Here is a 17,329-nt window from a genome sequence, read left to right as displayed (position 1 = left end):
TGAAAGGAAGGATGTAATGCAATCCAAGGCTATCTTCATTTATCTCAAAAAATGTCTGTAAAACACTCATGTCAAAATGGTCATTCCTTAGAGCAGTGTGGACTACTCATAATCATGTATTACAGCTTACTGGCTGCTTTGTTTGGTTTATCACTATGAAACTAAAGGTTCAAGTCCTACTATATCCACAAGGTCATCAGATATCTTTTCATAATGAAACTTTTGACTCTCTAGTTTACTTATAAAGAAGTAAACCCTAAGAAATGATCACCTGTAACACTAGGACATTATTCAAAGCTAAAGCAAAACATACAACTGTTAGGAAATTTTAAAATTAAGATTTAACATATTAAAGAAATTGAGATAATCTTCCATATCTCTTCTGTAAAGCATGATGGCTAGTGACAAAAATATTGTATATACACCAGGTATTATTTAAAGCATGAGAATACACTGAGTACTGGAGATAAAGAAAATATTGGATAGGTATCCATTTATTCAGCTCCACTCTCATCCCCTGAACTGAATGAAGTACTGTGCAAAATACAGTATCTAATCACATAATTAAAGATTATATCACAATGCATATACAAAGATGACAGAACAAAGATGCGGAAGACAACCTTAATTCTACCACTTCCTAATTTTGGAATGCTTGACTTTACAGTCCTGATAATGGCTTTTTCCAATAAAAGTTTTTGATCTCACAAGAAATATAATCACATAGTTAGACATGCTTTTGTCAAGATTTTTACATCAGACCCGTGTACACAAGGCTTACGGAATGACTGAAAGTTCCTTTTCAGTGTGGAAGCCCTTCAGATAGCTATCTTTCAAACATTGCAAGAAAGCATCAAAGACTATAATTTGCTTAGATTATTACACTGATTTTGCTTGTTGAAAAATAGATTAAACAAGTCTCAAACCAATACAGAAAACAATTTAGGTTAGGTTTTCAGACAAATAACTGAAGCTGTATCTAAGCAATTGTTATTAACATTGAGGGCAGCTACAGGGCAGCATTTTCCTATTACTTAGGCAGCAAAATGTGCCTTTTAGGTCCCTGGCATATGCAAAATTAAATCATAATTTATTTCTCTTCATCTGTAGCCTTCATTGATCTTAAGAGTAATTTCAATAGAGGACTATGCATACAGTCAGTATGCTGAGTTGCAGAAGTTCTCTTTCTCTGTTACTGGATCTGCTAAACATTTCTATTTCCTGACCTGTCGTTCCTGGGAGGGAGCAAGTATCTCTGTTTGTTTGCTGATGAGATAAAGAGTTTGAGAAAGGCTGTGAATGGAGGAGAACAGATGGTCCTGGAAACTTTCCTGTGCATGGCAACTGAATGGCTTTTTCACAGGAGGAACAAGTAGTCTGAAGCCATTTAACTTTATACTTAACTGTATTCTTAATATCAGCATACAGAAGAGATGTAGAACTAGGTTAATGGTGAGAAAAAACAGTCTATGTGAAAGGACTTACTAAAAGCTCATTTTGCTAAGGGATGAAGAGAGTATAGAGAAAGGCCGATAATCTGCTACAAAGTATATCTGCAGAGTATAAGGACATGGTGTATAAAATTTGATTGATGGACAAAGGGAACTTTGGAAAGCACTAGAGAAGAGTTCATAGAAAGGGAAAAACTGAAATATTGGAATAGACAGGAGAACTTCAGAGAATACACACAATGCAAAGGATCTCCTGAGATACCTGGGGAAAAAAAAACGCTGAAATAATAAGTGGGAGAATTCATGGGAACTGAGCAGGGTAAGAAAAGGCTGTTAGCAGAGACTGTGGGAACTGGCTTTAGAAAAAGCTGGAATAAGGGTATGAAGAATTTTGAAAGAAAGCAGAAAAGCTATTGGATGAAGCACTCCCTAGAAAATAGGAAATAAATGAAGATAAGCAAGACAACAATCTGAGACAGAGAATCTGGTTAAGCTTCCAGTTCTTATCAGAACAATTTTGGGAAGAAAGCACTAAAATGGAAGAATTTGGGAAAAAGAAAATGTGAAAGAGACACCACACTAAAGAAATCATCAGAGGGGAAGACAGTGTAAAGCAGAACTTCTTTAGATGAGTTTAGACAATACATAAAGAGAGCTGTGATTAAATAGAACAAAGATTACAAATGTATAGGATTTGGGAGGGAAATCATTAGGACATGGAAAAATGAATGTGGAATTTATACAGAAAAAAGAAAAAAAATAACGTTGGCAAACAAATACATGATAGGTAAGCAGATGGGGAAGAAAAGAATCAATGGGAAAAAAAAGGAAAGTAAGAGCAGCAGTAAATGTCATTGTTCTAAGTGCTTAGTAAGAGGTCTGGTAACAAACAGTATATAAAAGTAAACATTATCTTTGTATGGTACCTTTTTGTGTGGGATGAGGGGATCTTGGGAAACCGGATTGGGAGCTAGGCATAGGCATCTAGTGAACCTACAATATGTATGGAGAAGAGGATAATCTGCTTTATTATAAATTTAAACAAAAGCAAGAAAGAAAACATTTAAAACTAGTGTCTAAACCAGTTCGTAATAACTTAGTATCTGCATCTGTTAAAAATATCTACGTATATTTAGACTCACATTTGAGTTATTTATTATGATTACTTCTCAGTATTTTATGGATAGTCCAGCAAGATGTTGGCTATCCAATATTTAAAAATCAAATCAAAACAAAACCTAGAAAAACTATAATATCTGTTATTGCTTCTTTCTACTCATTTTCAAGCTCCTTTTTCTGAATGTCTTTCCTGTTTACAAGGCTTTATATGAACTAAAAGTGAATTTGAACACATTGAAAGGTACTACAGGATGAAAAATAGAACATACCCCATTTATTGATAAATACAATTACCTTTAACACTTAAATTAGTCCTATTCCTTGCAAACAAAAGTGACGATTACAATATTAACATTAAATACAGATCCAAATCTACAAGAATCCTTTTATTTACAATAGAGTAGATAAAATCTTTATTTTAAAATACTATTGTCTTTGCCTAGTATTTTCTTAAATGCTGAAATTATAGTTGATATTTCAATTATTTTACTTCCCCACTGAACACTGCAGCTATATTTGCTTAGTTATAGAATTGAATAGCATGCTTGATACAGTAAGTTTAAAAAAAATCTATCATGATTATGTATAAAGTTGTTATTATCCCAGATATTCTTTGATAAAGGAAGATATAAACACAGATATTTTAAAGGAATAAGAAAGGCATGAATACTTCCCTAGTAAGCATATTTTTCCAGAACCTGAAAGCATGAATGAAATATTACATTCTTTATTAGAGAATATACTGCATATTGTATAGAATAATTCTTCTATTGCACATACAGAAGTATAGTAAATATCATAATTAGATAAAATGTACAGAAATAATTGAAATTTTCAAAAATTGGAAGGATATACTCTTTGTTATCCCTGTGAGAGTTAAAAAAATTTCACCCACTGGAAGAAAGATTTTGTACAGTTTTGCAACTGAATTCTCCAAAGAGTCCACCTGCAGTGAGCATGCTTTTTCCTGGTGCTGAATGAAGTTCCTTCACTGAAACTGTCTATCCTCGTTTCTGCAAACTATTGTTCTGCTAAATATTGAAATAGCAACAGAGAAATTGTCTTTCCTTTTCTCTCAATCCTTCTCTTGCTGATACTAAGGAAGAGCTTGATGGGGAGGCAGGAGAAACTAGGAATAAATACTGAAAGACTTGTTACCAAACAGAAAAGGCTGTTAACAGGGAATGTTAATAGAGTGCAGACTCTAAAAAACACTGGACAAAGGAGGAAGGCAACAAAAAGGGTCACATACAGGAGAAAGATTTTGCAATAGAAGAAATCATTAGGGTGGCATGAAACTTAGTTCAGAAGAGAACAATGGAAGAATGGGTTCCTAGGGAATGGAAAATTAGTGGAGGGGGGAGAAGAAGTGAGAACAGCCACTGACAAAACTGAAATTAGAATAAGGAGAAAGAAACAAGGTGGAACTGGGACACGGATGTAAAGGAGTAACAAGGATACATGCTACTGGGGACACAGAGAAAAGGGAAAGGGAATCCTCCTTCCTGTAGTGGAACTGAATACAAAGAGTCCTAACACTTAGCATTACTGTTAATAACTATTTCAGAAACTGTCACTCCACAAAAAAATTGACCCATAAAGACAATAAACTTCTACATTTACAAACTGTGTTGTAAATCTACATGTTACACAGTTCCCAGTGGTAGACTTAGATGTTCCAAAATCTGATATAATGATTAAACTGAATATATTGAAAAATAAATAAAAAATAAATGTAAAAAAAAACATCAAAAAAAATCAACATTATTTAAATTCTATGTTAAGACGGAAAGAAGAGACAGGAAACGTCAGAACTAAGGTTGCCTTTGCAGTATGATCCAATACCATGACCATCATGGTTCAGTCTTTAAATAAATAACCATCATTGTTATTTTGTGAGGTTTATTATTTTTTTTTCTCATAACATCTTGGACAGATGAGTCAAGGAGAAGTCATCATTATTGAGAATGTTGTCTCTAAGACCTTGGTTTTATTTGTTGCAGAAATGTAAATGTACAAAAGGAGCATAAGCAGAGAATAGCTTGGTTATAAAACATAAATGCTGTTCCTTTGTAGTTTGGGACAAACCCTTTAGAATATACGCTTCCAAAATACTTTGTAATTATGTGTTCTCATCTTCTGAATATCTCAGCTCATAAAGGAAACCAAATTTAATGGGAACAGTGATTTGAACACAGTGAACACATAAAACAATTTGTCACGTCAGTCTTCCTGTGACTCTGATTCCCAGGTTTAAAATGGGAATACTGCAAACTTTGCTTCCTTGCAGGAATGGTCTGAAGATAAATAAATTAGTGTTTGCAAGGAACTCTGTTACTTCAGTGTAATAGAATAGCCTCCAAAGAAATTTCTCCAAAGAAAAGTTTGTCTGTGCGCCAAAGAAAATAACAAAATGTATGGTTTATAGCAAATGAGCATTTCATACTAGAATGATGTATCAAATGGTGCTTTGAGTTAGGCACATAATCTGTGGGAGGAGAAACAGGATTCTCAAACAATGTCACAACCTGTACCTACTTCCCAGGCAATATTCAAACTGGCATATTTCAACTTCTAAGCTATTAACTTTGCAGACAGAACACGCAATTTAAATCTGTTTTTGTTTGTCCCACAGAAGAACTTATTTCTTCTTTTGTATATGCTCAATACCTTTAAAGACTGACATCTTTTTCTGTTGTTACAGCCTCCTTGTGGCACACTAGTAACAGTTCTTCAGGAGTCAGTAAAAGTGATTAAATAACATACAGATTATGTCAAATGATACTGTTAAGATGATTGACTTCAAAATGCAAAGTAAAGGCAATTGAGTGTGATTACTGGTGCTAACCATTTTAGGCTTGCCTTTATAAAAAAGCATGTTCATTTACAATTGAAAACAAATGCTGTTTCTGCTGTTTAGTATTCATGTAGGTAGAATTAGAATTGTTGACTGGAGAGGATATTATAACACAAATGCTATCTTAAAAATTTGTTCCTTACTAATATCTTGGTGCTTGCAATATATATACATTCAGATTCACAGGGAAAGAAATAAGGCTCTCTTTAGTATTTCATGTACAAATTTACTCAGCAGATTTGCTTTATTAAAGTGTAAATAATGGGATGTGGTAAATGAAAAATCCAGGAAGTGAATAAACAGTTTATTCACCATTAATGCTTACTGAAACACACCTTTCAGTAACTGCCACTGAATATTAGCTATGAAATTCTCATCTTGCCTTGAATGTTACCCATTAACTATTTGTACAGTTGAAAGGCTAACATGGTTTTAAATCAGCCTTTAAAAATAGTTATCCTAAATGCAACTATATATACTCACAAAAAATGCATTTAGCATATTTGAGATTCAAGCCTATATTGCTTCAAATTAATTCCTCTTCTTTAATTGCACAAGATAAACAGAAATGACCTATTAATTTAAAGAAAATCTACCACCACTGAATGTATTCTCTCCTATAAACAAGCAAGATGAACTTGACCTTGTTTGAACTTGTTTTGATGTGGCCCAGATGGTAGGCTACATGCTTGAATAGCAGTCTAAAGCTGAGGAAAAACTCATATACCAAGATCTAGATTTATAGCCTTTTGCAAATTCTTACCTTGTATTGTCCTTTCAGCATCTGTTCTGCCCCCACTGCGGTCAGCTTCTATCTCTGGGGTCAGAGAGTCTAGAAGCACAGAAAGGTAAGACTGACACATATTTCATTTGATTCTTATAGCCCTTTTTACAACCTGTTACTCTAAAGCTGAATTACAATACAATCAACCTTTGTCAGTTTTTTTTTTAATACTGAACAATGACTAGAGGCCAGAACAATTTTTTGTGAGACTAGGGAGATTAATGAGCAATAGATTTTTCAAGCATAAAGGTAGGATGAAAAAGAAGGAAAAAGAATGACTTCTCAAGCTAATCATATAAAATAGTCCTAGTTGGGATATTCTCTCTAGTAAATTTATTTGCACATGCTATATAAAGTAACAAAACAAAAAGGAGAGGGACATCACTTGAACAAAGGAGAGAGATTTTCCTTTTTTTCCCCCTCCCACCATGTTATAAATTTCATACTAACAAGATTCTTTAGACACTTAAATTGAAAATTAATGACAAAGAAGCAAAAGCTTGCTTCTTACCATTTAGGACTCTGAGACTATCTGTTGAAGCTGCTTGTTTCAGTGTCTGTTCTGCTTGCTCCCGTCGTTTAGTCTCAAATTCAAGTGCTTCCTGCAATTTCCTCTTTGCTTTCTTTTCCTTCTTTAACCTTTTCTGAATTATTGCTAGAAAGAAGAAAATCAGTGTACTCAAATTCAGATCTGAAACTTGGCCACACAATTACGTATTAAGAGTTCCAAGAAGCAATACAACTGTAACAGTTCATATAAATTGTGTAATTACACACTATCTATTTAAACTACCTGAAATTTGCTGGATTCACACATAGATTTTTAAAGAGCTACTGCTCTATACCATGCTATATTTTTTAATAAACAGATGAAGATTTGTGAAAGTGTAAAATGGAAAATCTTGGAAATCAATCCAAACCCCTTATATTAGAAACAACTGGACAGTGCCAGATCCCCAAGCCAACTAATTATTACTTTGCTTTCTCAAATGTAAAGGAAAATATTATGAAAGTAACAAAAATTCAGTGCAGAAAAACCTTACTTAGTAAATGTTCTTCCCGTTTCTTGTTCATATTCTACAAAGAAAGTGGTTGCAGGAACAGGATGTAAATGAATCATGCAAGATAGGTTTTAAAGAAAATCCATCATGATTTTCTTTTTTATGTTACCAGACAGTTCCTTCCCAATTACAACTAAAATAAAACTTGTATGTTCCCTGACTGAAGGAACATATCACAGGTTATGTCCTCAGTGGAAAAGAGTAATGTGAACATTTTTTTTTTTTCCTACTCAATAAAAGTGGAAGTGATCCTCTAAAGAAATCATACAAAGTTGTAGAGCACATCCTTATCTACCCAACCGAACTCCAACCCTTTTTACACTTAAGGTTTTCAGAGACATGCATGTAAGAGGCTCATTTACTGTAAGATCTTCCTGGATAATCCTTTCCTAGACAATCTATCATTTTTACATTAACTATAGAAGTACCATTTCCAAAACCAAATGCTAGGTGATACTAGGCTTGACTATTACTTCTCCAAAGTAACCACTTGTATCTGGTTTAGGAAGAATCACAGAATCACAGAATCACAGAATTGTAGGGGTTGGAAGGGACCTCTAGAGATCATCGAGACCAACCCCCCTGCCAAAGCTGGTTCCCTACACCAGATCGCACAGGTAGGCGTCCAGGCGAGACTTGAATATCCCCAGAGAAGGAGACTCCACAACCTCCCTGGGCAGCCTGTTCCAGTGCTCTGTCACCCTCACCGTAAAGAAGTTCTTATGCACATTCGTGCGAAACTTCCTGTGCTGCAGCTTATGTCCGTTTCCCCTCGTCCTGTCTCCACGTACCACTGAAAAGAGACTGGCCTCACCACTATGGCCGCCACACCTCAGATATTTATAAAGCTGGATCAGGTCCCCTCTCAGTCTTCTTTTCTCAAGGCTAAACAGACCCAGTTCACTTAGTCTTTCTTCACAGGGGAGATGCTCCAGGCCCTTCACCATCTTTGTGGCCCTCTGCTGGACTCTTTCCAAGAGATCCCTGTCTTTTTTGTACTGGGGAGCCCAGAACTGGACACAGTACTCCAGATGAGGCCTTACCAGGGCAGAGTAGAGGCGGAGGATCAACTCCCTCGACCTGCTGGACATGCTCTTTTTAATGCACTCCAGAATGCCATTGGCCTTTTTGGCCACGAGGGCACACTGCTGGCTCATGGCCAACCTGTCGTCCACCAGGACGCCCAGGTCCCTCTCTGCAGAGCTCCTCTCCAGCAGCTCATCCCCCAGCCTGTATTGGTGCATGCAATTCTTCCTCCCTAGGTGTAAGACCCTACACTTGCTTTTGTTGAACCTCATCCGGTTTCTTACTGCCCAGCTCTCCAGCCTGTCCAGGTCTCGCTGAATGGCAGCACAGCCTTCAGGCGTGTCAGCCAATCCTCCCAACTTCGTATCATCAGCAAACTTGCTGAGGGTGGCCACTATTCCCTCATCAAGGTCATTGATGAAGATGTTGAACAAGACCGGACCCAGCACAGACCCCTGGGGGACACCACTGGTTACAGGTCTCCAGCCAGACTCTGCACCACCAACGACGATCTTCTGCGCTCTGCCAGTCAGCCAGTTCTCAACCCACCTCACTGTTCACTCATCTATCCCACACTTCCTCAGCTTTGTTATAAGGATGTCGTGGGAGACAGTATCAAATGCCTTTCTAAAATCAAGGTAGACTACATCCATTGCTCTCCCCCATCCACCCAGCCAGTGACAACATTGTAGAAGGCTACCAGGTTGGTCAAGCATGACCTCCTCCTGGTGAACCCATGCTGACTACTCCTGATAACCTCCTTTTCTCCCAGTTGTCTGGAGATGGTATCCAGCACAAGCTGTTCCATCACCTTTCCAGGGACAGAGGTGAGGCTGACAGGCCTATAATTACCCAGATCTTCCTTCTTGCCCTTTTTGAAGACTGGAGTGACATTGGCTATTCTCCAGTCTTCAGGGACCTCCCCTGTTGTCCAAGACCTCTCAAAAATGATGGAGAGCGGTTCGGCAATGACCTCCGCCAGCTCCCTCAGCACACGTGGATGCACCCCATCAAGTCCCATGGACTTGTGGACCTTAGTACTGCCTAGGCGCTCATGCACATCCTCTTTCCTGACTAAAGGGAAGTCTCCCATTCCCCAGACCCTCTCACTAACCTCCAGGATTCCTGCGGGAGAGCCTTTCCACTGAAGACGGAAGTAAAGAAGGCATTCAGTATCTCTGCCTTCTCAGCATCCCCCGTTACTAGAACCCCCCCCTCACTTAGTAAGGGGCCCACATTCTCTCTAGTTTTCCTTTTGCTGTTAACATACTTGAAGAAGCCTTTGTTATTATCCTTTATCACTTTAGCCAGATTCAATTCCAGATGGGCTTTAGCCTTCCTCGTTGCATCCCTGCAGGCCCTGACTACATTCCTATATTCTTCCCAAGTGGTCAGACCCTTTTTCCACATTTCATGGACCTTCTTCTTGCCTTTGAGCTTGTGCATGAGCTCCTTGCTCATCCACAAAGGTCTCCTGCCACCTTTTCCCGATTTCTTGCTCACAGGGACGCACCGATCCTGAGCTTGGAAGAAGAGCTGTTTAAATGCTGACCAGCTCTCAGAGGCCCCCTTACCTTCTAACACCCGAGCCCACGGGATAGCTCCAAGTAGGTCCCGGAAGAGATCGAAGTTGGCTCTCCTAAAGTCCAGGGTAGCAATCCTACTGTTTGCTTTGCTTCTTCCACTCAGGATCTTGAACTCCACCATCTCATGATCACTACAACCCAAACTGCCCCCAACCTTCACTTCCTTAACAAGTCCATCCCTGTTGGTGAGAATAAGGTCCAGTAAAACCCCTCCCCATGTCGGTTCCTCCACCACCTGCATCAGAAAGTTGTCTTCAACGCACTGCAAGAACCGTCTGGACTGTGCGTGCCTGGCCATGTTGGTCGTCCAGCAAATATCTGGATAATTGAAGTCCCCCATAAGCACCAGTGCCTGGGAACGTGATGCTACATCCAGTTGCTTTTGGAAGGCCTCATCAGCCTCCTCATCCTGATCAGGGGGCCTGTAGTACACACTCACAACAGTGTCACCCTTACCAGCCTGCCCCTTGATTCTCACCCATAAGCTCTCCACTGCTACATCACTCTTCCCCAGGTGAAGTTCAATACATTCTAGCTGCTCTCTCACATAAAGAGCAACTCCACCACCCCACCTAGCCAGCCAATCTTTCCTAAAAAGCACATAGCCCTCCATGACAAAATTCCAGTCATGCGAGCTGTCCCACCACGTCTCCGTGATCGCAATGAGATCATGACCTCGCGACTGCACGCAGAACTCCAGATCTTCCTGTTTATTCCCCATGCTACGCGCATTAGTATACAGGCACTTAAGAGAAGCAGCATTCCCCCACTCCTCTCCAAGCCTTTGAACTCCACTGTCTCCACCCATCAAGTTATGTTTGGAGCCTCGAACTGCTGGAAAGGTTAAAAATACATGTCCACCAGCTCACAGTCCCCATTTTCAATAGTCATAGCTGCAACTTTCACAGAATGCAAATCATGAAATTTTTAAAGGGATCCATCGTGATTATTTCTATTTAATGTATATGCTAAGAGTAAGTGCTTTTTGAGTAATCTTAGATTTTTTTTCTGTGTTGCAATACAGAACTGTTTAGACACAAAATGTATATTAGCACAAACCCCGTAGTGAGAACAGCTACATAATTAATGTGTAAGATTTTGGAATTCTGGCACTTCCTCATTTTGTATAGTAAAAGTACTTTTCAGGCGTACTGTCTTATACTATCAAAGAACAGCTAGTATCTATACAAAGGCTAAACTAAATACATTTTGAATCATTGCACCATTTTAATGTTTTCATTATAAGTACTTTGAAAGTGATCGCAATAAATAAGAAGGAAACATATGTTGCTTTCCGAATTAAAATGTCATCATGGCTGACACATTGTAGATGTGACTACAGCAGTCAGAGCCAGAATTAGCAAGCCCTTACTGTGTAGCTGCTCACAGAACAGAGATTATCCTACTTTCACTGGTTGATGAGACACATTCCTACAGCCTTAGGAATCACTAATTGGAATATTTACAAAGAAGGAAGGAAACAATACAGTAAATAAGCAGCACTGAAGAACATACAGTAGCAGCGGTGGATTTAATGTTCCCCAAAATGGCAAAAAAAATAAAAAATAAAAAAATAAAAAAAATCAGATATCCTGCCTGCAAAGATGTTTGACTTGTGTTAACATGCTAGCAAGGCAGGCATTGATACTGGTTGCCTAGTGCTTAAGATTCCATTTACCTAATAGGCTTCGACCTGTGTATAACAGTATGCATATATTTCTGTGCAGTAGCTTTTTAAGGGTATTTCAGTCTCTTTTTACAGAATATTTCTTAATAGGGATGTGGTACACTTCTCCCATCTCGCTCATGCTTCTATTAAGTTGTGAGACTTTCTTTCAGATATGACATTTGCTATTGGAAAGCTAATATCAACTAAAACTAATATAAGGCAAAGCCTCCTATGCATATTTCTGTCTTTAATTGAAGAATAAATTCTCAAAGTAATTACGTCTTATTTTTTCTCTTCTACTTTGCTTTCTTCATTGTAAGGAATAATATGTTATTTTTTATTTTATTTTGTACAGAAGCATCCACTAGTGGAGAAAGTCATCCTCATTACATTTACTTTACTGTATTACACTATTAAGTACTCAGATCCATTCCTCTTTGGTTTTACCAGTGGAATATCATCATAGAAAGATATAAAAGAAGCAGATAATGCATAGTGCAGAAAATAACACTGTCAATTATTTCACTATCCTAAGCAAAGGACTATCACATGCTCTTTCTTGAAATATAACTTAGAGCAAAATGTATTTTGCCTAATTTTACCTGTTGAAAGTATATGTGTCTAGTCCAGCTTAGTCAGTGATATTCCTTTCAGTGCTAACAGGAAGAGAAAGAGGTATTCATAGTGTAATTGACCTCACCTCCTTGTCTCAGGATGTAGGAATTGCTCTATTGAAAGGAAGGGAATTTATGTTGCATAAGCATAACATATATGTTGCAAGCATAATATATTATGCTTGAACAACATGCTTAATTTCCACATGGCAAAACTCAAAGCCAGATGAGTCCCCACCTCTACCTTTTCTGTTGTGCATATTATTGCCTAACTCTAAAAAAGGGATGCATGATTGAAGGATTATGAGACAGAGCTAGATGAGGATGAGAAGAAATGAGCCATTTTAGAAAACTTATTTAAAAATGTAACTATTCCAATTGTACTGAGCAAAATAGGTCATTTGTGGACAAAGTTATAATTCAATACACAGTTTTGATAATTGTTTTTCTTGTAAGTTTAAAAAGGAAAATTAACAATGTCCTGCCTTTTAAAAGGTCAAGGCATGAAATAGAATTACACTGCTTACTTACAGGTAGAATGTTAGTCAAAGGAATAATGATACTGGTTGTAAATCCAAGAGTTATTGGGGTTCTTTTTTTAGATGATTTACAGAAAGCTAAGCTGGACAAAAAAAGTATTGTAACTCTAGCCCTGCAAAAATACATATCTGCCATGTCTGCCATTTGTGTTAAGCAGCAAACTAGACCCATAGATTATCTGGACCTTGCAATGTAATTAGACACTTTTAAAGAGCAAGACATACATACAGTGAAAAGGAGAGCTATAAAGCAAGATGGGAACATATACAGAATGCAAATAGTTAATAGTGAACTGCCATAACTTTACCATCAATGTTTTAGATTGGTGTACTATATCTTATTTTATATATATATATATATAAACATGAAATCATTAAGAAATGTTAAACATTTATATGCTTTACAATGGGATCTTTTTCAAGGAGAACCTTAACTGTTCCTTCTATAAATATGTTTGACCTACTGCATTATACAATGCTTACGTATTACTATTAACTTCATATTTTATTACATACACATTGTCTAAATATGCAGTATATGACTCTTACCACATAACAACAGAGATGAATTCATAACACCTCAAAGAGACTAAAATTTGATAAAGTTGTGTTTGCTTTAAGTAGCTATCCTTTTTCATAATGGTTGCAACCTGCCAAAGTCCATAACTGCACCTTCTGTGTTTACATTTGCACTACGTATTACTGATATGTTGTAATGTTATATTCAAGACAAATACAGAAAAAAAAAAGAAGGTGTTTGTACTAAATTTCATGCAGATCCTATGCAAAATTAGGATCAGGCAGACTGAAAAACTTCCTGCATTGCAGTCAGCTTGTACATAACAGGAATATTGGAGGAAAGTTTTGATGACGCACAAATGCTTGTTTAGGTTTCCTAAGGAAAAAAAATTACAAGGTATTTATGTTTGCTTTATTAAGATACCTCTATTTTTCTGCTCCACAGCCAACTGTTTCTCAAGTGTTTCCCTCAGTTCTCGTTCCCTGAAGAGCTCCATCTTCAGCTCTGTCTTTTCCAGTTGGACTTGTTTCTCTTGAGCTCTGGCATTGTCTATAGCAACCTTTAGTAGACCCTGTTAAAAAACAACAACAACAACAAAAAAACTTTGATATCGTAATGTTTGAGGAATTTTACAACAGATGACATAATAAAAAACTTCTATTATTTATATCTGATTAGTCATATGAGATTCCACAAATGAAATAATCCTTTTACTGGTTCGAAGTTTCCCAGTTATCAAGAGCAAAATCTAACTGGAGTGAATTTTAACAAGTGGACAAAAAATCTTTAAAAAAGTGGAGTCAAGTTTTCACAGAAGATGCAAGCTGATCTTCAAATAGATGTAAAACTAATATGAAAAAGTTATAGGGATAGGTTTATTCTTCATGGAAGATAAAAGATAACAAGCCTATACAAGCCACTTGCTAGTGACAACAAAAAGAGCTGTCTTATTGACAGCGAATTGTCAGTCTCATTATTTATCAACTGAAGAAAGGCAAATTCAGTCTCCAGTACAACTCCTTATTGTTGTTCATTATTACTACATTCCATATTGTTTCTGACTAAGATTAAGTTGTTGATATGTTAAGCAGAGGACTACATTTGAAAATATCAAACAAGAGTAACTCAAAAAAATGTGCTTATAAACATGATTTCAGTTTTAGCAGTTTTCTTTAAAAGAACAAAATAACTAAAACACAAAGATATTTTCTGTTGACCGTTAAACTTAGATGACTTCTAAAGAAAATCATATAAAGCTAAATACAAAGCTCCAAAGGCAAATGCAAAGTAAAATAGATTTTTTAATATTATCATTCACTTGAAATCCCCTTCTATGAATCATAGAATCCTTAGAGTTGGAAGGAACCTTTAAAGGCCATTTATTCCAATTACCCTGGAATGAACAGGGACATCACAGCTAGATCAGGTTGCTCAGGGCATTATCCAGTCTTGCCTTGGATGTCTCTAGGGATGGGGCATCAACCATATATCTAGGCAACCCATTCCAGTGCCTCATCACCCTCACTATAAAAGACTTCTTCCTTATATCCAACTTAAATCTACTCTCTTTAAGCTTGAAGCCATTGCCACTTGCTCTATTACCACAGACCCTGCTAAAGAGTCTGTCCCCTTCTTTTCTGTAGCTCTCCTTTAGAGACTGACAAGCCGCTATCACGTCACCTTGGAGCCTTCTCTTCTCCAGGCTGAACAGCCCCAGCTCTCTTAGCCTATCCTCATAGGAGAGGCGTTCCATTCCTTGGATCATTTCTGTGGCCCTTCACTGGACACAACCAACAGGTCTATCATCATAGAATCATCATAGAATGGCCTGGGACCATAATGGACCACAATGATCACCTTCCTTTCATTTCACCATCCTTTATGATCATAAAGGACCACAATGATCACCCAGTTTCAACCCCCCTGCCACATGCAGGGTTGCCAGCCACTAGACCAGGCTGCCCAGAGCTACATCCAGCCTGGCCTTGAATGCTCCAGGGATGGGGCATCCACTACTTCCTAGGGCAACCTGTTCCAGTGCGTCACCACCCTCTGAGTGAAAAACTTCCTCCTAATATCTAATCTAAACCTCTCCTGACTCGGTTTAAGACCATTCCCCCATGTCCTATCACTGTCCACCCTTGTAAACAGCCGTTCCCCTTCTTAAGCTTCCCTTCTTAAAAGCTCCCTTCAAGTACTGGATGGCCACAATGAGGTCTCCCAGGAGCTGTCTCTTCTCCAAGCTGAACAAGCCCAGTTCCCTCAGCCTTTCCTCATAGGAGAGATGCTCCAGCCCTCTGATCATCTTGGTGGCCATCCTCTGGACCCGCTCCAAGAGCTCCACGTCCTTCCTGTATGGGGGCCCCAGGCCTGGATGCAGTACTCCATATGGGGCCTCACAAGAGCTGAGTAGAGGGGGACAATCACCTCCCTTTCCCGCTGGCCACCCCTTTTTTAATGCAGCCCAGAACAAAGTTGGACTTCTGGGCTGCAAGTGCACATTGCAATGTGTATGTCTCTCTTGTACTGAGAACTCCACATCTTGATGCAGTACTCCAGGTGAGGCCCCATCAGAACAGAGTAGATGGGCAGGATCATGTCCCTCGACCTGCTGGCCATAATTCTTTTGATGCAGCTCAGAATATGGTTGGCTTTCCGGGCTGTGAGGGCACATTGCTGGCTCATGTCCAGGTTCCCATTTACCACTACACACAGGTCTTTCTCAGTTGGGTTGCAATCAATCCTTTCATACTCTAGTTAGTAATGGGGCTTGCCTCAACACAGGTGCAAGACCTTGTGTTTGGATTTGTTGAACCTCATGAGGTTCACCTGGGCTCACTGCTCAAGCCTGTCTAGGCCCCTCTGGATGGTATCCCATCCCTCTGGTGCACTGACCACACCCCACAGCTTGATGTCATCAGTAAAATTGCTGAGGATGATTCAGATAGGAATTATCATATCAATACCTGCCTCTAGTTTATGTTGGAAGTCTAGAGTATTTTAATCTCCTCCAATTCATCTTACTTGGACACATGATACATCCAAATCACGAGTAAAAAAAGCAGATACAGAGAAATTATATAAAGAGTACTTGTAGATTAAAAGCATATTGTCAAATGATTTCAAAGATTCAAATACCTTTCCCAAATTCTTGCTATTCATCTTATTTAAACATAAAACCAAGCCGCTGAAACAACTGCCATCTTTACTCAGTTCAACTACATTCATGTACATGTTTCTTCTTCATCAGGAATAAACAATTAGTAACAAATGAAAGAGATCATTACATCAAGTGCCCTTTTAGATCACCCCAATTAAAACTTTAGTTTAGCTGTATTTTAATGCTAAGATACCAAATTCTAATTTTCTGCTCTGATTGCTCGTTGACTTATCTTTGAAAGATGCACTCCTAGTGCAAAGTCTAGAGATCATTTAGCAAGATGCCAATGTTGGCACCACTTAATGTGTTGATTGGTTGTATTATCAGTAGCAGTTTAAAATAAATTACTGTTGAACTATTATTGTCCTTGGCTAACAAATATTTTTGTGTTTTTTAAATATCCATGAATGAACATGGAGAATAATTCTAGTGTAACACAGACGTGTAGTTTTATATTAAAATTGCTGCATAGTATGAAGCTGCTAAAAACATATTACATTTTCTATTGAATTTCTGCACCATACTTCCTCCTTCAACCTTTCATTTTTTTAAACCCTCTGCTAATGTAGCTAATGGTAATACATTACCTATTGCTCCTGATTATGTCTGAAAAATATTAGCTTTTTGGAGCCAAGACACACTAGGGACTACTTATAAGCTACACAAAATTAAGTTTCATTTTTAGAAGTTAAATCAGTGCACATCAGTAGGCGTCCAATGTAGAAAAAAATCTGCACTAGAGCCAAACTGATGCATATGCAAAAGTGCTGTTGCTGCCAATGACATCTCTAATGCAAAAATACTGGAAACATTCAGTATCTCTTCAGTATTTGATGAAGAAGGGTTGAGAAAATCAACTAAAAAGTACAGCATCTAAAAATCATCAGTGCCCTCTGGAACAGGAATAGCAATTTCAGAGTTGCATGAAATTCTATTAATTCTC

The 17,329-nt window shown here is 37.9% G+C and overlaps 1 protein-coding gene across 6 annotated transcripts in view; it reads right to left on the bottom strand.

Moving 5' to 3' along the window:
* The window catches only part of DACH1 (dachshund family transcription factor 1), a 361,366-nt gene that overhangs the window by 29,159 nt on the left and 314,878 nt on the right, over positions 1 to 17,329 (bottom strand). For 4 of the 6 annotated variants that reach the window (XM_085215750.1, XM_085215751.1, XM_085215753.1 and 1 more), the window contains 3 exons: positions 13,650 to 13,797; positions 6,723 to 6,866; positions 6,191 to 6,259 (listed from right to left, as the gene is read on the bottom strand). In XM_085215750.1, coding sequence (XP_085071876.1) covers positions 6,191 to 6,259; positions 6,723 to 6,866; positions 13,650 to 13,797 — 361 coding nt within the window. Of the gene's footprint in view, positions 1 to 2,377; positions 2,445 to 6,190; positions 6,260 to 6,722; positions 6,867 to 13,649; positions 13,798 to 17,329 lie in introns of all 6 variants that reach the window. The other 2 variants (XM_085215752.1, XM_085215755.1) reach the window with 1 other exon arrangement.

Source organism: Meleagris gallopavo, chromosome 1, assembly GCF_905368555.1.
Source record: "Meleagris gallopavo chromosome 1, MGAL_WU_HG_1.1, whole genome shotgun sequence".
Lineage (NCBI taxonomy): Eukaryota > Metazoa > Chordata > Aves > Galliformes > Phasianidae > Meleagris > Meleagris gallopavo.
This window is presented reverse-complemented; position numbering and strand designations above follow the sequence as displayed.